The sequence below is a fragment of the Podarcis liolepis genome (assembly GCF_965112155.1).
Source record: "Podarcis liolepis genome assembly, chromosome: 7".
Taxonomy (NCBI): Eukaryota; Metazoa; Chordata; class Lepidosauria; order Squamata; family Lacertidae; genus Podarcis; species Podarcis liolepis.
Window position 1 is genome coordinate 93,625,403 of NC_139561.1, and position 22,506 is coordinate 93,647,908.

General features: G+C 46.3%; 2 protein-coding genes across 2 annotated transcripts in view; both read left to right on the forward strand.

The window, feature by feature from the left end:
* LOC310712893 (zinc finger protein 213-like) overlaps positions 1-22,506 on the forward strand; it is a 356,206-nt gene that overhangs the window by 101,612 nt on the left and 232,088 nt on the right. The window lies entirely within an intron of this gene.
* Positions 6,119-11,365, forward strand: LOC310711113 (zinc finger and SCAN domain-containing protein 31-like; the record flags this gene model as incomplete). Its single annotated transcript, XM_083512584.1, has 4 exons — positions 6,119-6,149; positions 7,855-8,477; positions 9,612-9,693; positions 11,331-11,365. The coding sequence occupies exons 2-4, from the start codon at positions 8,064-8,066 to the stop codon at positions 11,363-11,365; spliced, it is 531 nt and encodes a 176-aa protein (XP_083368710.1). The 5' UTR covers positions 6,119-6,149; positions 7,855-8,063.

A 22,506-nucleotide genomic window follows, 5' to 3' on the forward strand; every position in this document is an offset into this window, starting at 1 on the left:
TGACAATCTGCGATTAAAGGAATAAACAAAATTCCCCAAAGCCTCCCCCCAAAACTTATCAGGGAGATTGGCATCATGCAACAAGGTTTTGATTCCTTGCAGCAATGTTTGATTTGCTCTCTCCGCAAGACCATTCATCCATGGCGATCTGGGCGTTGACATGTCATGCTGGATTCCCCTCTCAGTCAGGAAAGCTTCAAACTGCTGAGAAGTGAACTCCCCGCCCCGATCAGTAAACAAACAAGAAATGCGTTTACCGTGCACATTCTCCAACCAAGCACAGAATGCCTTAAACTTCGGAAACGCTTGCGATTTCTGTTCGAGCAAATACACATGAATGTACCTGGAAAAAGAATCAATCAGAATCATGAAGTACCTTGCTCCTCCTAAAGAGGGCGCAAGTGGACCAACCAGGTCCGCATGCACTAGCTGGTAGGGCTTGGAGGCCTGCCTGCTAGACTCCTTGCCTTTTGGAGCAACCTTCACCTTGTTCTCTGCACAAGATACACATTTCATGTGAAATTTACAGGGTTTGATGTTCAAACCTTCAACCACCTCTGGCATCTTGGCCAGTGCCTTCCAAGAGAGGTGACAAAATCTTCGATGCGCATCGTGAATGCAACCTGCATGAGGAACTTTGTTAGTTTGTGCAACACAACAAGAATCAGCCTTAGATACAACAGCAGTGTCATCATAAGTTATATGGAACAAACCATCCATAAACTTTGCATGCAAATAGTCCTCTTTGCCTTTACTGATGACACAGATGCTCCTCTTGAAGGAAATCTGAAAACCACGCCCAGTAAGCTGTGGGACGCTCAACAAGTTGCTTGCAGCGCCTGGAACATATAGTACACCGCTGATGGTTGTGTGCAGACTTGCAAGTTTCACAGTCCCTTCTCCAGCAATTTGCAACGTCCTTCCATCAGCCAGGTGGATCTCACCTTCCTGAGGCTTGAAGGAGATAAAGAGATGCCGATCCTTCGAAACGTGGCGATTCGCACCTGAATCAACAATAAATCTGCCTTTGGCTGTTGGAGCAATCCTTACAGCAAGCAAACCCTTGTTTTTCATCGGCGTGGGCTTTTGCAGCTTGCCCCCCTGCTGCTCCTGGCCAGCAGACGTGCCTTTAGCCTTTGGTGAAGCTGTGCCAGCAAGCAAAACCTTGCTTTCCACTGGCGTGGGCTTTTGCAGCTTGCCCCCCTGCTTCTGGTCAGCAGACGTGCCTTTAGCCTTTGGTGAAGCTGTGCCAGCAAACAACGCTTTGTTTTTCCCTTGCGCGGGCTCTTCACCCTCCCTCTGCTCCTGGCCATCTGCAGGCGGCTGCCTGTGTTTACCTTTGCCTTTCCGGCCTCTGCAAAGGCGATGGCCTTGGTTCTCACGAGAACCAGAGCTCTCAGCTGCCGACTCCTTGGCTCCCCCTGGAGGCTGGAATGCTGCCTGGGATGATGTGACGGTCAGCTCCCCCTGCAGCTTGCAACTGGTTCCCTCAGCATCCCTGCACTCAATCGCATTCTGGGAAACAGCTAGGACCTCCGATGCAGTCAAACTCTGGGCTGGGATTATTGGCTTGTGAGCTTTCATCAAAGCAGTCCACATTCCACGTGCAGTGGTGTTGCCAGCCAGCGTCTTAATTTCCTCAAGAGATACGGATAAGACTATTACGTCTATCGCTCTCGAATCAGCTGATTTCCATTTCTCTGTCAGAGGAACTGGGGGGGCTTCAGAAACGACATGCCATACCCCAAACTGACGCAGCAAACTCTAACACCATTTTGCCCAGGTTTCATAATTCTGCCCATCCAACTTAGGGCATTCAGCATTTCCATAAGCTTGGAAAAACTCCATTCCAGCTTTTGGCATTAGCCGTGAGTCTTATGCCTTCAAAGACTCCTTATCTTGGCAGCCATTAATCACGAAGCCTCTTTGGCTCGGCTCCCAGGCCAATTAAGCCTTGCCGGAGATCAAAAGCTCCTTGCCGAGGTAAAACAGAAAAGCGTCCCTCATTTCTTTCGCTTTTCCCACCGTACCTCTTAAACGCAGTCTGTTGCAGCTTTACTCTCCTGTAGGTGCTTTGTGAATCTGGGCCCGAAACCTTTGTTGTTGGGAATCTGCCAGGGAGATAGTGTCCATCATGAGCCCCCAAGCCGGAGTTCTGGACGATCATCGATCTTCCGTAGACAGGCAGATCCAGCAGTTAGCGACACGAAGCCTCTGGAAATTCCTAGCCACATTCCAGGCTTGTGCACACTGTTTATCAGCAGATACAAGCACAGCCAAAAGTCGCACCGCAGAAGAGCATAATTTACAGACTTTATTAGCGTTTAACAGAACAAAAGAAAACGTGACCGTTCTGTGTCAGCATCTCTGGCCGTCTGGCAAAAACGAAATGAATATCAGAACATAAACATCCTGTGAATAGGACATGCGCAGACTCTGTGACTCCCCAAAGCCTGCTCCCTTTTAAGGTGGAACGGAAATATCCTAACAGCGGCTGTATACAGATTTAATTTTAGGAGACTTTAAATAATATGAGGGTGAAGTTTGCAGCGGGGTTCTTTGCCACATCTGGTGCCCAATAGGAATTCCTACTACGTACCCAGAGCTGTGACTTGCAAGTCCTTGGCCAAGGTGTTTAATATCTTCTTCACAGCGTCCTTTCTCTTAGCAGATCAAGATGAGCAGGTGACAGCAAAGGTTGCAAAGTTTTTAGCTGGGGCAATTAGAATAAGATGTACCGTTTCATTATTGACTCAGAACCCATAAAAGTATATTCTATAACTTTTTATTTATTTTTCTTTGTATATCATATTGTTGTTTTATTGCTATGGCCGGTGGCTGACCCAAATTATGATTTTTTCCTTCAATACCTCCTTCATGTCATGACTGGTCTAAGTCCTTTCAGGATGTCCTTGGCATCAAAATCTTAAGTTTTATCCACTCGTGTCATAAACTTCCTTGTTAAATAAAATCATTAATGTTTATTTGAAGAAATCCTGCCTGAGACTCCCAATTAGTAAGTTTTACCTCACGCAAGTCCCCCACAAGATAATCTGAGGTAGTTGGAGGGCATTTGTGGGAATTGTGTTCTGTGAGGTGGGTGCACTATATTTAGGAGAGAGAACGGGCCCAAGGCTGCTGGGGGGAAAAGAGCCTTTGCGTCATCGCATATTAATTGTGGGCAGAGGTGGGATAGGAAGTTAAAACCCACACAGATCCTATTTAGTTTTGAGCGGACTGGCAGACTTAAACATTCATGAGGAAAACTGGGTGCTGCACTTACGCCCACAGATATGTGGAATTTTGAGGGAAATATACTCAGATCTCAGAGAGGATGAAACCTCTGATTCCCTCACATTTAAGGAGAGAGTGAAAGTGCGCTTTGGACTGACTGCAGAACAAAGCCAAAAAGCCTTTCGTGAAATCAAAAGGAAACCAGGAGAGACTTAGGCCCAACTGGGTAGCCGAACTGACCAAGCTCTGGACAGATGGGAGGAAAGTGAGATGAGCTCAAACAGCTGATCAGTTGAGAGCAATGTTTCCAAGAGGTTCCTGCTCATTTAGGCTGAAAACAGTAACTGAAGTCTCTACCTTGGGAGATGAAATCAAAGGAGACTCAGGGGGAGCAGTAATACTCTGTCCCTTCCAGAAAAAGTAATAATTGGAAACCCAGGGAGGAAGTGGGGTCTCAAAACGACAACCCTGAAGGGCGGGCCAAGGGTGCCGGGGGGAAAAGAGCCGTGACACGAAGTAAAAACCCACACAGAAACGTACCCAGAGACACAGAACAACCAGTTTAATAAAGGAGTGAAGTTATTTGACTAAAAAGAGAAAAAATTCCTGTCAGAAAATGACCAGAAAGCGCCAAGCCAAAGAGACTCAGGATGACCCAGCTGCTGCGTCTGAGGAGAATCCTAATATATTGAATTACAGATGATGAGGCAAAGATTGGAATTGTCTAAGGTTGAAGCAGAGAAAGAAAGAGAAGAGGCCAGAATGGCAGCTGCCCTTCATCTAGCAGAGATACAGGCTGAGAGAGAGAGAGGGAGAGAGAGAGAGAGAGAGAGAGAGAGAGAGAGAGAGAGAGAGAGAGAGAGAGATGAGCCCAAGAAGAAAGAGACAGGGAGGCCAAGATGGCCCATGAAAAAGAGATGCTTCCTTTAAAAATGGAGGCGATTCAGGCGAGGGCAGAACTGCCGCAAGCAATGTTGGGGGTGGAGATTTTACCTCAGCAAATATAAAGTATGTAAAAGGTGATGGTGTGCAGGCCTAATGGTCAAAGCTTCAAAATGCCAGTTTTCAAAACAAGGCAAGTCAAATATTTGGGTCCCAAGGGGTGGAAATATTTATCCTGATTGGAGCAAGGTAAAGGTCCTTCAAGAGGGGCCTGGACCCTCCACAGAAAGAGAAAGAAGAGCTTTTCTGGGGGGAGTGGGATATTGTCCTCCATTTATTCCTCCTTTTAGCCCCCATGCTGCTCCTTGACATGACTGGGAGAAGAAAGACCAGCCAGACAAGAGCATTTGGAGGGACCAGTGCCAGGCAGCGTTGGGACATTGAAAAACAGCCCTAGATCCGGGGTCAGCAAGCTTTTCCAGCCGGGGGCCGGTCCACCGTCCCTCAGACCATGTGGGGGCCGGACTATATATTTTTTTGGGGGGGGTGAACAAATTCCTATGCCCCACAATAACCCAGAGATGCATTTTAAGTAAAAGGACACATTCTACTCATGTAAAAACATGCTGATTCCCGGGGGCCGGATTGAGAAGGCGATTGGGCCACATCCGGCCCCCGGGCCTTAGGTTGCCTCCCCTGGCCTAGATGGACCTTGGGGTCCCTTCCAACTTTAGGATTCTGCTCCTCATTTTGGAAGGCGGACAAGGAGCAAGAGCAACCTGCCGTCACAGAAGGAAGAGGACGGAGTCTTCATCTCCTTGGTTGCCCTTCTCTGGGAGGGTGGGCAGATTGTGAGGAGCAAAAACGAGGACGCGATGATGACTCTCACTTTCAATACTCCTACTATATGTAGGCTAGAGAATCTGTGAGATGTTTTACTGAGGGGGGGGGGCAGGAGAAGAGAAGAGGAACGCAAGTCTTCCACCCCCAGTTATGTCTCCTCCAGAACATCTGGCCAGAGACATTTTGACCAAAAATCCACCTGGACAGAAATTTTACCCCTGAAAAGGAGGACGTGTCCTGGGAAAAGAGGACACATGGCAACCCTTCTTCTCTGGCGTCCCTCGTAGCCGAGTAAGATTGTCTCCCCTAAACACGGTTTCAACCATGAGGCCCTCAGTGACCGTGGGGGCCAATTCTGGATCCAGGCGTCCTTCCTTGCCTGGTTGAAGGAGCTGTGAAGACACGCTGATTCCAGAGGATGAGGAGCGTCAAACACACCGTTTCATCCACACGCGTCTGGCAACCCAAGTCTAAGCCAAATTCTAAGACTTACTGAATGCAGGAATTTTGGGGGTATAAGAATGGCAGCGTGTTCAGAACACACAATGTCACCCGAGGGGAATAAAAGGCTTCCCAGGAAAACCCCCTTGGCTGCTCCTGTGTTGCTTCCAAGGCGACTTCACCAAGAACATACATTTATGGCTGAAATACAGACACAAAGAGGCAGATGGGACAACGCAGAATGGCCCCCCCAGCCATGTCTGGCAATGTCTGCCCCCTCCAGCCCCCCCGGGACCCCCTCTTGCTGGGACAGGGCTCTCAGCTCCGCAGCCCCCCCCAAGGGGCCCCCAAGAGAGACTCGCCCCCCCGGAGAAGAGACACCCCGGGTCCCCCATCTGGCCCCTGCGCCCTCCTGGAAGGCTCCCCTCTCCCCCGCCCAGACGCCCCATCGCAGCCCCAGGCAGAGAGCCGGGCTCCTCCTCCCGGACACGGGTTCCCCCTTCCCACGCACACGCGCCCAGATGCCCCTCCCCTCCCCCCTTGCGGGCCCAGGTGCGGCCTCTTCCCCTCGGAGGGAGCAGCTCGCCAGGTCCCGGATGGAGCAGCTCTGCGCCGGCGCGACGCCGGGAGACAGAAGGGTTAAGGGGCGCCGAGCTGGCTTCCTAGAGAGGACAGGAAAGGAAGGCGGGCCGCTCCTCCTCCTCCCCTCTGACGTCCCTTCCGGCCTCGCCTTCGCCTGCCGGGCTCTGGTGGGTCTCCTCTCGGGGGAAGCCTGGGGAACTCCCTGCCCCGGGAGGCGGGAAGGGGAGGGAAGAGAGGCTGGGGGGTCCGGGAGGGAGCCAGAGGGACCTCAGGCCCTGGCCAGGGAGGTGGGACTGGAAGAGAGTGAGGAGGGAGAAGGACATTCGGAGGGACATGATTGTGAGGGAGAAGTATATTAAGAGGGACATTATTATGAGGGAGAAGGATATTAAGAGGGACATAATTGTGAGGGAGAAGGATATTAAGAGGGACATTATTGTGAGGGAGAAGGATATTAAGAGGGATATTATTATGAGGGAGAAGGATATTAAGAGGGACATTATTATGAGGGAGAAGTATATTAAGAGGGACATAATTGTGAGGGAGAAGGATATTAAGAGGGACATTATTATGAGGGAGAAGGATCTTAAGAGGGACATGAGGGAGAAGGATATTAGGAGGGACATAATTGTGAGGGAGAAGGATATTAGGAGGGACATAATTGTGAGGGAGAAGGATATTAAGAGGGACATAATTATGAGGGAGAAGGATATTAAGAGGGACATAATTGTGAGGGAGAAGCATATTAAGAGGGATATTATTATGAGGGAGAAGGATATTAAGAGGGACATTATTATGAGGGAGAAGGATATTAAGAGGGACATTATTATGAGGGAGAAGGATATTAAGAGGGACATTATTAGGAGGGAGAAGGATATTAAGAGGGACATGATTGTGAGGGAGAAGGATATTAAGAGGGACATTATTATGAGGGAGAAGGATATTAAGAGGGACATGATTGTGAGGGAGAAGGATATTAAGAGGGACATTATTATGAGGGAGAAGGATATTAAGAGGGACATGATTGTGAGGGAGAAGTGTATTAAGAGGGACATTATTGTGAGGGAGAAGGATATTAAGAGGGACATTATTGTGAGGGAGAAGGATATTAAGAGGGACATGATTGTGAGGGAGAAGTGTATTAAGAGGGACATTATTATGAGGGAGAAGTGTATTAGGAGGGACATTATTATGAGGGAGAAGGATATTAAGAGGGACATAATTGTGAGGGAGAAGGATATTAAGAGGGACATTATTGTGAGGGAGAAGGATATTAAGAGGGACATAATTGTGAGGGAGAAGGATATTAAGAGGGACATGATTGTGAGGGAGAAGGATATTAAGAGGGACATTATTGTGAGGGAGAAGGATATTAAGAGGGACATAATTGTGAGGGAGAAGGATATTAAGAGGGACATGAGGGAGAAGGATATTAAGAGGGACATAATTATGAGGGAGAAGTATATTAAGAGGGACATAATTGTGAGGGAGAAGTATATTAAGAGGGAAACACCACGAAGCTTCCCTTCTCTCTCTATTACTAAATCTCCGTATGTCGGCCACTTCCCCTCCCTAATTCTTTATTTGACGGAAAGTCCGGTTTCTGAGGCGTCTTCCAGGGCAGTTCCACCCAGAGGGCCTTGCCACCGTCCCCTTGGATCCAGAGCAGGAAGTCCCCAAGGGACGGTGGCTGGAGCTAGACATGGGCCCTGCTTCTCCCCAAGCCACCCAAGCAGATATGGCTGGGTTGGGGCGAAGCTCTGGACTATGCAGTGGGGTTGGGAGGGACCCCCACTGTTGCCTTGGCTCCAGATTACACTCACTTGTCACTCACAGTTATGACTTCTCCCTCCCCCTTTTCCCCCCATACAGCTTGGAGTCTGAGCTGTGGTGCAATCCAGCCCTGGTTCCTAGCAAGACTCATCCACGCTTCCTCAGGAAACATTCTCCTCCTCTTCATCTTACAGCAGAATAGTGTGTTTGATTCATACGATTTTCTGCACCTCGCATTAGTACCCACAGAACTTGGCAGACGACCAAGGGGCTCCTTCCGATCTCTTGGAGACTTCCGGAGAGCCCTGATGGATGAGCAAGACTCAGCTGGCCCTGAAGCAGGAAGAGGCCATGCCATGGAAACGGGGAGCAGTGGGGGATTCTGGGAAAACTCCATGCAGAAGATCCTGGGTGAGGAGGACACCCTCCGCTCAGAGGTGCAGAGCCAGCAGCTCAGTCAGTTCTGCTACCAGGAGGCCAAAGGACCCAGAGAGGTTTGCAGCCAACTCTACCACCTTTGCTATCAATGGCTGAAGCCAGAAAGGCACACGAAAGCTGAGATGCTGGACCTGGTGATCTTGGAGCAGTTCCTGGCTGTCCTTCCAGAGGAGATGGAGATCTGGGTGAGGGAATGCGGAGCGGAGACCACTTCCCAGGCGGTGGCCCTGGCTGAAGGTTTCCTCCTGAGTCAGGCAGAGGAGAGGAAGCAGGCAGAGCAGCAGGTGAGAGAGACTTTCCTCTGGATACTCCCAAGGGGCTCCAAAGAGGAGGGAGAGTATTCCCAAATCATTTCCTAATGGCCCATCCTTTTTTGGAAAGCATATTATTATTATTATTACAGTGGTGCCTCGCAAGACGAAATTAATTCGTTCCGCAAGTTTTTTCTTCTTGCGAGTTTTTCGTCTTGCAAAGCACGGTTTCCCATAGGAATGCATTGAAAATCAATTAATGCGTTCCTATGGAGACCGCCTTCAGACCAGGTCCAGGGACAGTCTGTCCCCAGACCTCTTCTGAAGGCTGGCGGGGGGAGAAGGACTTTCCTCCCCACCGCCAACATTCAGAATGCTGTTCTGAATGTTGGCGGTGGGGAGGAAAAACCCTCCTCCCACCGCAAGCCCCGGGAACAGAGGAGAAGCGCTGCGCACCTTCTCCTCTGTTCCCGGACCTCCCACCACAAGCCTTCAGGACAGGTCTGGGAACAGAGGAGAAGGTGCGCTGCGCTTCCCTGCTGTCCCAGGAGATTTCCCTATGGGCTTTCGTCTTGCGAAGCAAGCCCATAGGGAAATTCGTCTTGCGAAGCCTCTAAAAATCGGAAAACCCTTTCGTCTTGCAGGTTTTTCGTTTAGCGAGGCATTCGTCTTGCGGGGTACCACTGTATTAATGACACTCATGTGGCTGGGTGCCTTCCAGCACATATAAAAGCATCAGAAGACATCAGATGTCTTCTAAAAGTTACACAGTTTTTTATCTCCTTCTCACCTGATGGGAGGGCATTCCCCAGGGTGGGGGCCACTGTGGAGAAGGTCTTCTGCCTGGTTCCCTGTAACTTCACTTATCACAGTGAGGGAATCAGCAGAAGACCCTCGGAACTGGACCTCAGTTCATGGAGACGCTCCTTTGGGTATACTGGGCCTTTGAGGGCGTTTAGGGCTTTGAATTGTGCTGGGAAACGTTCTGGGAGCCAGTGAAGATCCTTGAGGACCAATGTTTCATGGTCCTGGCAGCCAACCCCAGGCACCAGTCTAGCAGAAGCAGGAAGCAGCTTTCACCTCTCTCCCCCGAAAGCGCTTGCCTCTGCCATTCCTTCTCTAACCCTTCTCCCCATTCTCTGTTTTGAATCCTTGCTGCTCTTTCAGAGGAAGGATCTTTTGGCAGAAATGGGTCTTGATTCTTCTGAGGCAGAGAAGACTCCGCTGGACGCCAGAGTGAGGCCTCTGGGTAAGGAGGAAGGAGTGTTTTCTCCCCCGTTTTGTCACATTCTCTTGGTTTTGAAACTAATCTCTGAGTTCTTTACATCTTTTGGGGGAAGACACCTGGAGCCCAGAGCTTGGGGGGGGGGGGAGATGTATTTTTGCACAACTATTCTATGAAATGGGTACAAATGTACAAATGTACTCAGCAGGGGAGACGTTTATGATAGTAATTTGATTAGTTTACAATTACAATCCAATAATAGCCTCCTTATAACAATGCGAAATTACAATACAATTACTAATACCAATCTTATACAAAATTATATAATATAGGTGCCCCTCCCCGCATGCTAAAACCGATGGTTTGATGATTTTCTTGATTTCTCCATTCCAAAATCTTATTAATTTCAATTACACTCCTGTCAAGATAACAATCCTTTATACAACAACTGCAATATTAATGACTTCCATTCGTATGGAAACATCAAATAATATATAAAACTACAAGTTAGGCACTCCAGCGATATCCTTTTTTAAAAAAAAAAATTATTGGTTTTCCACAATTTATATAAACATAAACAATACACAATACAGACAGACAAACACATAATAATAATAATAATAATAATAATAATAATAATAATTTTTATTTATACCCCGCCCTCCCCAGCCAAGGCCGGGCTCAGAGCGGCTTACAAGCAATAATAAAAACAAGGTGAATGATTATAACTTAAAAACAAAAATAAAATACAACATTAAAATAATGGAACATTAAAATATTAAAATGTAGCCTCATTGCAGGAGAAGGAAAAGAAAAAAGAAAAGGGGGGGAGGGAATCAAATTGGCTCCAATCCAAAGGCCAGGCGGAACAACTCTGTCTTACAGGCCCTGCGGAAAGAAATCAGATCCTGCAGGGCCCTGGTATCATGAGACAGAGCGTTCCACCAAGTTGGGGCCAGTGCTGAAAAGGCCCTGGCTCTGGTTGAAGCCAATCTAACTTCCTTAGGGCCTGGGACCACTAGGGTGTTGTTATTTATGGACCTTGAGGCTCTCCGTGGGGCATACCAGGCGAGACGGTCCCGTAGGTATGTGGGTCCTAGGCCGTGAAGGGCTTTAAAGGTCAAAAGCAGCACCTTAAATCTGACCCTGTACTCCACCGGGAGCCAGTGCAGCTTGAAAAGCACTGGATGAATATGCTCCCATGGCAGAGACCCCGTGAGGAGCCTTGCTGCAGCATTCTGTACCCGCTGGAGTTTCTGGGACAGCTTCAAGGGCAGCCCCGCGTAGAGCGAATTACAGTAGTCAAGCCTGGAGATGACCGTCGCATGGATCACTGTGGCCAGGTCGGGGCGGGAAAGGTAAGGGACCAACTGCTTGATGCGGCGAAGGTGGAAAAATGTCGCCTTGGCTGTTGCTGTGACTTGCGCCTCCATGGAAAGGGAGGCGTCAAGGATTACACCCAAACTCTTAACGGAAGGCAATGGCACTAATTGGGCCCCCGCAAGAGAAGGGAGTTGGTCCCTCATCCCCATGCTATCCCGACCTAGCCATAGGACCTCTGTCTTCGAAGGATTACATAAACAAACATGTATAATTTCAAATCCTTATTTCTTAAACCTTACTTCACCGACTTCCCCATACCTCCCCTTTCTGCATCCCAGTTTCCGAATTAGTTTCAGCAAATCCTCCCCCTTAAGTTTATCTAATTTTCCCTTGTTCTTTTCTTTTACTTAACCTTTTACAGCTGTAATCCCCTTATTTCTATACCCTCAACATTTTAGCACTCATTAATTTTACAATATTTCTTAAGATAAATTTTAAATTTCTTCCAATCTTCTTCCACCGTCTCTTTCCCTTGGTCTCGGATTCTGCCAGTCATTTCAGCCAGTCCCATATTGTCTATCACCTTCGTCTGCCATTCTTCCAGAGTGGGTAAATCTTGAGTCTTCCAATACTTTGCGATGAGAATTCTTGCTGCTGTAGTAGCATACATAAAAAAAGTCCTGTCTTTCTTTGGCACCAATTGGCCGACAATGCCCAAGAGAAAGGCCTCTGGTTTCTTAAAGAAGGTATATTTAAGTACCTTTTTCATTTCATTATATATCATTTCCCAGAAAGCCTTAATCTTCGGGCACGTCCACCAAAGGTGATAAAAAGTACCTTCAGTTTCTTTACATTTCCAACACTTATTATCAGGCAAATGGTAGATTTTTGCTAGCTTGACTGGGGTCATGTACCACCTGTAAATCATTTTCATAATATTTTCTCTTAAGGCATTATATGCCGTAAATTTTATACTGGTGGGCCATAACTGTTCCCAGTCAGCAAACATAATATTATGACTGATGTCTTGTGCCCACTTAATCATGGCTGATTTAACTTTCATCTTGTGTATTCCATTTCAGCAGCAAGTTATACATTCTTGACAAATTCTTAGTATTGGGTTCTAACAGTTCTGTTTCTAATTTTGATTTCTCCACCTGGAAGCCAATTTTCTTATCCTGTTTGTAGACCTCCATTAATTGATAATAATGGAGCCAATCTCGTACTTTAGGCTTCAATTTCTCATAACTCTGTAATTTCAGTTAATCACCCTCTTGTTCCAAAATTTCCCAGTATTTTGGCCATTTGGCCTCCATGTTAAGCTTTTTCACGGCTTTAGCCTCCATTGGCGACAACCACCTTGGGGTTTTATTTTCCAACAAATCTTTATATCTAGTCCAGACATTATATAATGCTTTCCTAACAATGTGGTTTTTAAAGACTTTATGAGCTTTCACCTTGTCATACCATATATATGCATGCCATCCGAAAACATTGTTAAACCCTTCCAAATCTAAAATATCTGTATTCTCAAGAAGTAGCCAGTCTTTCAACCAGCAGAAAGCTGCTGATTCATAGTACAGTTTTAAGTCCGGCAGGGCAAATCCCCCTCTTTCCTTTGCATCAGTTAAAATCTTAAATTTTATTCTGGGTTTTTTGCCCTGCCAGACAAACTTCGAAATGTCTTTCTGCCACCTCTTGAAACAATCCATCTTGTCCACAATTTGCAATGTTTGGAATAAAAACAACATTCTAGGCAAAACATTCATCTTAATAACATCAATTTGACCTAACAAGGAAAGCTTCAAATTTGACCATATTTCTAGATCTTTTTTTACTTCTGTCCAGCATTTCTCATAATTATCTTTAAATAAATTCACATTCTTGGATGTCATATTAATCCCCAAGTATTTCACCTTCTTTGCCACAGTTAATCCTGTTTCATTCTGGAACCGCTCCCTTTCAGTAATTGTTAAGTTTTTCTCCAAAACCTTAGTTTTTTGTTTGTTCAGCTTAAATCCTGCAACTTGACCAAATGTTTGAATTAATTCTAAAACCCTTTTCGTACTAGTGTCTGGCTCTTGTAAAGTAAGTACCAAGTCATCTGCAAAGGCCCTCAATTTGTACTGTTTAACTCCGACCTGTACCCCTTTAACCAGCTGGTCTCTTCTAATCATATTTAGCAAAACCTCCAGGACTGATATAAAAAGTAATGGGGAAATTGGGCACCCCTGTCGTGTCCCTTTTTCTATCTTAAATTCTTCCGTAACCATATTATTTACAATTAACTTTGCCTTTTGTTCAGAGTATATTGCACCCATACCATTCTCAAATCCTTGGCCTACCCCCATCCCATGTAGATTCTTCTTCATAAAACTCCAAGAAATGTTGTCAAAAGCTTTCTCCGCGTCCACAAATATCAATACTGCTTTAGTGTTTATATTCACTTCTAATAATTCCATAATATCTATTATAATCCTCACATTGTCTGACAAATGTCTTCCTGGGAGAAAGCCTGCTTGGTCCTTATGAATCTCTTCCACCAATGCTTTTTTCAATCTTTTTGCCAAAATGTCTGCAAAGATTTTGTAATCCACATTGAGTAATGATATAGGGCGGTAGTTCTTGAGCTGAGTCTTTTCAGTCTCTGTTTTCGTTATGAGTGTGATATAAGCTTCTTTCCAACTCCAGCTGTATCCTTACTCTTCCCGTGTGTGGCAATCTTTCTGTTCGTGATATTTCTTCCTGTCCTTGTAAAATGTTCTGTCTATCTTTTCCTGGTTGTTGCTGTTCTCCATCATTCCTTGGGCGGAGCTAATATCCCATTGTGGTTTCAGAAATTCTCCATCGCTCTGTCCTATGCTTCGTTGTTTGGCAACTTTAACAGCAGCTGCAAAAATCACACTGTCCCAATAAATAATCAGTTTTTGCCATTTTTCTTCTCTGCCTGGGAAGGAGAGGGATCAGTCAGAACCACAAATGACTCAGTAATGAACCTTATCAGCTCCTACACAACTTTCAGATTCCTTACATCCCTCTGTCTGGCCTTAGATAAATGCACATTTATCCAATTAAATTAAATTCCAAGTCCTTTTAGCATTAATCAGTTCAGTCTGTATATAATAAAGGATGGGGAAGAGTCACCTCTAATTTTCCAGTGTAAACATTTTGTAAAATACAGCTTCCCTCCCTTTTTCCTTTTTGTTTTCACACACACAGATCCATTTGATGTTATATTCCATATCTGCAATCCAGTTTCATCCCTGCTCACCTGTACATATATATTTTGAACTAGTATTCAATGGCGGACTGCCAGTTCATTAGTGTAGAGAAGAAAACTTGATATAAAGAAGCCATAGGCTCCCCTCCCCCCACCCACCGTCTTTTGCTGCAAATGAAGTTTATTCCCAAATTCAAACCTTAAAGACCTTGCAGCTGGTTCAATTCCGCACTTTATGATCTCATCTCTTCCAGCAACGCCTGTACATTAGTCAAAATTGAGCTCTAATTGACAGGAGAACCTCTGCTTCTTAATGGTGGCGAAGGAGGGTTTTCGGCAGGCAAAGGGCTTTGCACTCAGCGCCTCCCTGCCTCCCGCAATCCATGCCGGAGCCGGAACCTGGTACCGAGACAAACTGGGAGTGAAGCCCGTTCCCCCCGTCCCTGGGGGAAACTTGCAAGGAGAATTACCCTCAGTCATCCTTGTTTTTCCTTCTCCAACAATCTCCCGCTGCCTCCATTAAGGCAGAGCGGAACCGGAAGCTAGCAGGGGAGACTTGGACGAAGCCCCATCTGTACTGAGAGATGCACTGTTTCACCTCTGAGAGAAGCAGGCGCTCACGGTTTCCACTTACCTTGGTCTCTCCCAGGTGACGGAATGATGCCACCAAGACCTGCTCCTTCATCTTTTCATGGTGGTGGAGGGGAGGCAGCAGCTGTGGACCCAGATCAGGTAGGGGGAAGGAGCCTTGTGGGGAAGGACTGCTTGGATGCAGACTGGCGGGACACAGTTGGATGCAGAGGAATGGTGGGAGGAGCCAGAGAAGAGGGAGCCGACTGGGAGGAGGAGGAGGAGGAGGAGGGGTCTGAAGCTGGAGAGGGAAGAGGGCTCAGGGAGCAGAGGGAGTCTGTGGCAGAGAGCAGCCCAGACTCCGAGGCAGAAGCTGCAGCAGGAGAGAGGGATGAGGAAGGAAGGAAGAGAGGGGTCTGGCCGCTGTAGAAAACAACAGAGCCAAGTGAATGTTCTCTAAGAGAACAGCCTTTTTCCTGTTCTGTTAGGGTCCAGTGTGCTTTGAAGATGTAGCTGTCCATTTCACAGACGAGGAGTGGGCGTTGCTGGATCCTGACCAGAGAGCTCTCCATAAGGAAGTCATGGAGGGGAATCGTGGGATCTTGGACTCTCTCGGTAAGGCTCCCTATTGGATCATCCTATCTGTTTTGTAATGCAAGACATCTCTCTATGTGACGAACCTCTGATATTTCGATGGGGCTCAACAGCGCCACCCACAGCACCTGGGATGTTAACACTCCCACAGCAAACCTTGGATGGATGACTATTGATTGTTTTCCCTGTGAATATTCTTCCTCCAGTTCTGCCGTTTAAAACCATGATCAGGCTGTCTGAACTGCCCAGGCCTTCTTAAATGTAGGATTCAGAGTGATTTGAGGTGTTGAAGTAGCTTCAGTCAAGTTTCCTGCTTTTGTTCTTGCTTCTGTCTCTCTCTGGTTGACCAAAGAGTCGCTTGGCATTGGAGATGGCACAGATTCCACGACTGAACCAAACAAACTCCATCCCAAAACAGAGCCAGGCTTTTTGAATCTCAGGCAGTGAACCCTGTAGTAACAATAATGGTAATTTTATTATTTTTACCTTGCCCATCTGACTGGGTGGCCCCAGCCACTCTGGGCAACTTCCAACAAATAGAAAAACATAATCAAACATCAAACATTAAAAACTTCCCAATACAGAGGTGCCTTCAGAATTCTTCTAAAATTTGCATAGTTATTTCCTTGACATCTGATGGGGGGGGCGTTCCACAGGGTGGGTGCCCCTATCGAGAAGGCCCTCTGCCTCGTCCCCTGTAACTTCTCACAAAAATGTAACATTTAAGTACAGTGGTTCTTAATCCGTTCTGAAGGTCTGTTCTTAACCTGAAGCACCACTTTAGCTCATGGGGCCTCCTGCTGCCGATGTTAGTGGAGTCTGTAACCTGAAGCGTATGTAACCTGAAGCGTATGTAACCCGAGGTAACACTGTATATCTTAATTTTGGACAGGGAACTTTCCCGCTTTGGCCACCTTTTAAATACCGTATTTTTCACTCCATAGGACGCACTTTTTCCGTCTTAAAAACTAAGGGGGAAAGTCTGGGTGTCCTATGGAGCGAATGCAGGGGGGGAGGCAGGCAGGAAAAGCCCCCAAGAGCCACACACAAGCTTCACGCAGCTCTTGTCAGTCCCTTCTCCCTCCTGGGCCAGTCAGTCCCTTCTCCCTCCTGGGGAAAAGCCTTGCGCAACCTCTCCAGCCAGGGGGGAGGCTGCGCAAGGCTAAAGAGGAAGCCAGGGCAGTGAGCGCGATCCATCCTCTGTAGCCTTGCGCGCCTCTCCAGCCGCGGGAGGCTGTGCAAGGCTAAAGAAGCCAACTTTTTAAAAATCTCTCTATCTCTATCTCTACCTCTTTTTCTTTTTCCATCCTTTCTCCACCTCCTTCTTTTCCTCTGGATCAGTGTTTTTATCTAACGTTTTAGTTTGGAGGGGGGAGGGGATATTATAAAAAAGGAAACTTTGCACTTTTATTTTAGTATACAATAAAAACAGATTAAACAAAACACAAAAGAAGGATATAGCAAAGAAGAGGAAGAGAAAAGGGAAAGAGGGGGGATACAAAGCCATTTACCAGAGGTAGATCTTAACCCTTGCCTCACCTGGGAGCTTCTCTGGGCAGGTATTCCCTCGGCTTAAGTGGGGTAGGGGGAAGAGTGGCAGGTAGGGGGGTAGCTACCTAGACACTGAAGCCACATGTCTCTCCGATGAAAATTGGGAGTGGGCATTGTGTGAAGTGGCTGTGGATCTCCTGCCGCAGAATTGTAGGACTGTATAGAGTTGGGAGGGCCACCCGAGGGTCATCTAGCCCAGCCCCCTCACAATGTAGGAATCACAGCTAATGAACGCCAGGCAGATGGTCCCCCAACCGCTGCTTAAAAGCCTCCAGTTGTGGAGACCCCCAACACCTTCCATGGTCATAGAATTGCGGGGTTGGAAGGGAACCCCAGGAGTCATCTAGTCCAGCCCCAGTGGACAGCGGGCACGATCCATCCCATTGTGCAAGGCTAAAGATGCTGCGCAAGGCTAAAGAGGAGGCCAAGGCAGCGAGCGGGATGGATCGCGCTTGCTGCCTTGTCTTCTTTAGCCGCGCTGGAGAGGTTTAGCTCCTGGCTGGAGAGGTTGTGCGGCTATGGATCCCGCTTGCTGTCTTGGTTTCTTTGCTCTTTGGGACTGGGGGGGGAGACCCGGGCTTCCCCCGCAGCCCCGAGAAGCTCTGGGAGAAGCGGACAGGCTGTGCGCATCGTGTCCGTGGCTCTTTGGGGCTGGGGGGGGAATAATATTTTCCCCCTTGATTTCCCCCTCTAAAAGCTAGGTGCGTCCTGTGGTCCGGTGCGTCCAATAGAGCGAAAAATATGGTAATAATAAAAGCACATTTTATTTATGAAGATCCATATTTAAATTTGAACAAAATGACATTGCCAGGTTAAGCTGTACTTTTAAAAACTAGAGAGAGAAAACTTATAATATTCAACTTGATTTGTATACGAAACTAGACATTTTGCAGAACAAAAGGAACATTATAACATCTAACTCCCTTCAGTTCTTCGCCTCTCCCAAGGATTAATTAGCATTGTTCCATAATTTGGGGCTGCACTTCTTCCCAAGACTCTAATCCGTTTGCCTCTTAGTTTCAGGTGGTGATGAATTGGAAATGAAGAAAAAGGGAGAGCACAACGAAATCCACACAGTGGAGGAGCCAAATCAGGATTCAGACTGTGGAGAGAGCTTCAGTCAGAGCTCCCATTCCACTTCCCATCAAATAAATCCCCTTGAGAAGAAACACTACCACTGCTTGGAGTGTGGAAAGAGCTTCAGTAACAGCAACGATCTCACTTCCCATCGTAGAATTCATACAGGGGAGAAACCCTATCAGTGCGTGGAATGTGGAAAGAGCTTCAATCAGAGTGCCCATCTCACTTCCCATCAAAGGATTCATACAGGGGAGAAACCCTTTCAGTGTGTAGAATGTGGAAAGAGCTTCAATCAGAGGACCCATCTCACTTCCCATCAAAGGATTCATACAGGGGAGAAACCCTTTCAGTGTGTAGAATGTGGAAAGAGCTTCAATCAGAGGACCCATCTCACTTCCCATCAAAGGATTCATACAGGGGAGAAACCCTTTCAGTGCGTAGAATGTGGAAAGAGCTTCAATCTGAGGGCCCATCTCACTTCCCATCAAAGGATTCATACAGGGGAGAAACCCTATCAGTGCGTGGAATGTGGAAAGAGCTTCACTGACAGCTCCTCTCTCACTTCCCATCAAAGAATTCATACAGGGGAGAAACCCTTTCAGTGCTTGGAATGTGGAAAGAGCTTCAGGACGAGCTTTGCACTCACTTTGCATCAAAGGATTCATACAGGGGAGAAACCCTATCACTGCTTGGAGTGTGGAAAGAGCTTCAGTCAGGGCTCCCATCTCACTGCACATCAAAGAATTCATACAGGGGAGAAACCCTTTCAGTGCGTGGAATGTGGAATAAGCTTCAATCGGAGTGCCCATCTCACTTCTCATCAATGGATTCATACAGGGGAGAAACCCTATCAGTGCTTAGAGTGTGGAAAGAGCTTCAATCAGAGGGCCAAGCTCACTTCCCATCAAAGAATTCATACAGGGGAGAAACCCTATCAGTGCGTGGAATGTGGAAAAAGCTTCAGGATGAGCTTTGAACTCACTTTGCATCAAAGGATTCATACAGGGGAGAAACCCTATCACTGCTTAGAGTGTGGAAAGAGCTTCAATCAGAGGGCCAAGCTCACTTCCCATCAAGCGATTCATACAGGGGAGAAACCCTATCAGTGCGTGGAATGTGGAAAGAGCTTCAGGACGAGCTTTGAACTGACTTTGCATCAAAGGATTCATACAGGGGAGAAACCCTATCACTGCTTGGAGTGTGGAAAGAGCTTCACTGCTAGCTCCTCTCTCGCCTCCCATCAAAGAATTCATACAGGGGAGAAACCCTTTCAGTGCTTGGAATGTGGAAAGAGCTTCAGTCAGAGTGCCAAGCTCACTTCCCATCAAAGGATTCATACAGGCGAGAAACCCTATCACTGCTTGGAGTGTGGAAAGACCTTCAGTCGGAGCGACTCTCTCACTTCCCATCAAAGAATTCATACAGGGGAGAAACCCTTTCAGTGCTTGGAATGTGGAAAAAGCTTCAGTCAGAGGGCCAAGCTCACTTCCCATCAAAGAAGTCATACAGGGGAGAAACCCTTTCAGTGCTTGGAATGTAGAAAGACCTTCAGTCGGAGCGACTCTCTCACTTCCCATCAAAGAAGTCATACAGGGGAGAAACCCTATCATTGTCTGGAATGTGGAAAGAGCTTCACCAGGAACGAAAATCTCACAGCCCATCACAAAATCCATACAGGGGACAAACCCTAACAGTGCGTGGAATGAGGAAAGAACTTCACTCAAAACAACAATCTCATTTCCCATCAGAGAATTCACACAGGGTAGAAACTATTTCAGTGCCAAGAGTGTGATCGGAGGGATTTAAGAAAGTCTGGTCTCATTTTTAAAGTTCTTTTTAAAAATAGAATTGGAGCTCTTAAAAGGACTGGCTGAAAAAGCTAAAATCAAGACAGGTTTGGACAAGTTCATTTCTCTTTGAAGGAAAATATTTCTTCTACTCTGAGCCACTTAAAGAGAATTGGATTCCTGCAAGACAACCACTCTTATCTGGACGTCTAAATTGCTATGTCCTCTTGGACACATTCTTTTTTTCTTTTTTATCGTTCCTCTCTTAAAGTAACTATTTGGTTCATTTGTTTAATTGAAATCTTAATTTGAGAAATTGGATTTTATGTTAAACATCTTATGTGTGTTGGGGATCAGGCTGGAAGGAAGAGGGAGGGCTGGAAAAATGCAGGAAACAGGATCTCTTGGGAAAGAGTTATTCTGTGACCTTGGCAAACTGAAAAGGTGCTGCTGGAAAATAGGCTGCTTTGAGAACAAGGGAGAGGGAGATTTTGAATATGGCAGTTCAAAAACAGTTAACACTAGGCCTGTGTTAAATTTGGAGAAGCTATTAGCCCGAATTGATAAAAATCATTAAATGGTGACAAATTTGACCACTAAAGTAGAGACACTGACAAAGAAAACAGAAGCACTAGATATCTCCATGAAAGGAAGGGAGGAGAAGTCTGAAAACATGGAAAAGAAGACAAAAAATGGAAATCAGAACAGGAGACGCTTAGGATTGATGTGGACGGTTTGGATGGAAGATAAGAGGCAATTGCGGGCGCTTTGGCGGTTCTTGAGATGAGACAGAAAGCCCAGCCTCTGAGACGGAGAGGAGGGAGGAGAGCAGGATTTTAGCAAAGGGTTGAGCGGAGTCTGGGCTGTGATTCAGACTCATCCAGCTGGCCCAGGGAACATTTCTCTTCTCCTGACTGTGTATCAATCTTGTAGTAGAATAATGCATCTCCTTTTGCTTTTGTTGCAGGAATTTATGTATAGGTTGGGGAGGGGTTGCCCCTCCAGCAGATATCATGCATATGCAACTCATTACCAAAATCAGCACAATCACTTTTGTGATTTGTCCCCACAAAACACTTCATCACAGTTTCTTCGTATCTATTCAAAGGGCCTTTGCTGTATGATACCAAATGTAAGAATTCCCTGATAAATATATGTACTGGCTCACTGGGGAAACTTCAGAAATTCCTATAGACATGTGAGCTCAGCTCCTCAGCAGCCCCTCTGCCTGAGTGATAATTCCTGGCATCCTGATACCTGAGTGCCAGACAGGTAGTCATTCCAGAAAGAACAAACCCAGATGAAGACAAAAGGGTGGGATGAACTTGGCTGGGAAACAGGGAAATGTAAATGCCCCTTTTGTTACACTTGATGGGTGTTTGGTGGAGGGCAAGGGGAGGAATGGGGCAGCGTCCAGGATGTTCAGATTCCTGCCACAAGACCTCCCCTTTCATGATGTAACCATGATGTATTAGTGATGTAGTTGGGGGGGGGCGTAACATGAGGATTAGCAGCTAATAAAAGTTTGGGGGCTCTTTTGTTTGGGGCTTCCATCTTGTTCCACCTTGTGGCAGGTGGGAGTCCTGTAGCGACAGTCTTCAGTAAAGACCAAGCCGACTGGCTGCTGTTTTGCTCTCGTATTCCTGGCTGGGGTCCTTGTTTTTTGTCCAAGGGAGCCCTCAGATTTCTCTGTTAACACTTTAAAGGATTCTCTGGCACCTCTCAGTAGGACAGGCAGAACTTGGCAGAAGACCTAGGGACTCCTTCCGATCTGGGAACAGAGATGGATGAGCAAGAGTCAGCTGGCCCTGAAGCAGGAAGAGGCCATGCCCTGGAAACTGGGAACAGTGGGGGATTCTGGGAAAACACTGTGAGGAAGAACCTGGGTCAGGAGGACACCCCTTGCTCAGAGGTGCAGAGCCAGCAGCTCACTCATTTCATTATTATTATTATTATTATTATTATTATAAGATATTTATTAAAGTTTCAAAAAAAAGTTACAATAATAAAAAGAATAAAAAAGAGAATACAAAATACAAAAAAGTAAAAACAATTAAAAACAAATCAATCTTTCCATATCTTGTCTTTCATTCACTTGTTTCCCTGACCTCCTCACACCTCCCCTTTTTGTATTCCAGTTCAGTAAGTTAATTCAGCAAATCCTTTCCCTATTTGTTTTTATCTTAGTCCTTTGTCTTAATATGTAATAACTGTATATTCTCATCTGTTAACAGTCCATTTTTACATACTCCTTATAACATTGCTACTAAAAACCCCTTAGCTTCATTCCGACATCATTCTAACATTCATTAATTTTACAGTATTTCTGTAAATAGTCTTTAAATTTCTTCCAATCTTCTTCCACCGACTCTTTTCCCTGGTCTCGGATTCTGCCAGTCATTTCCGCCAATTCCATGTAGTCCATCAGCTTCATCTGCCATTCTTCCAGGGTGGGTAGATCTTGTGTCTTCCAGTACTTTGCAATAAGTATTCTTGCTGCCGTTGTGTCATACATAAAGAAAGTTCTATCCTTTGGCACCAATTGGCTGACTATGCCCAGGAGAAAGGCCTCTGGTTTCTTCAGGAAGGTATATTTGAATACCTTTTTCATTTTATTATAGATCATCTCCCAGAAAGCCTTAATCCTTGGGCATGTCCACCAAAGGTGAAAGAATGTACCTTCAGTTTCTTTACATTTCCAACATTTATTAT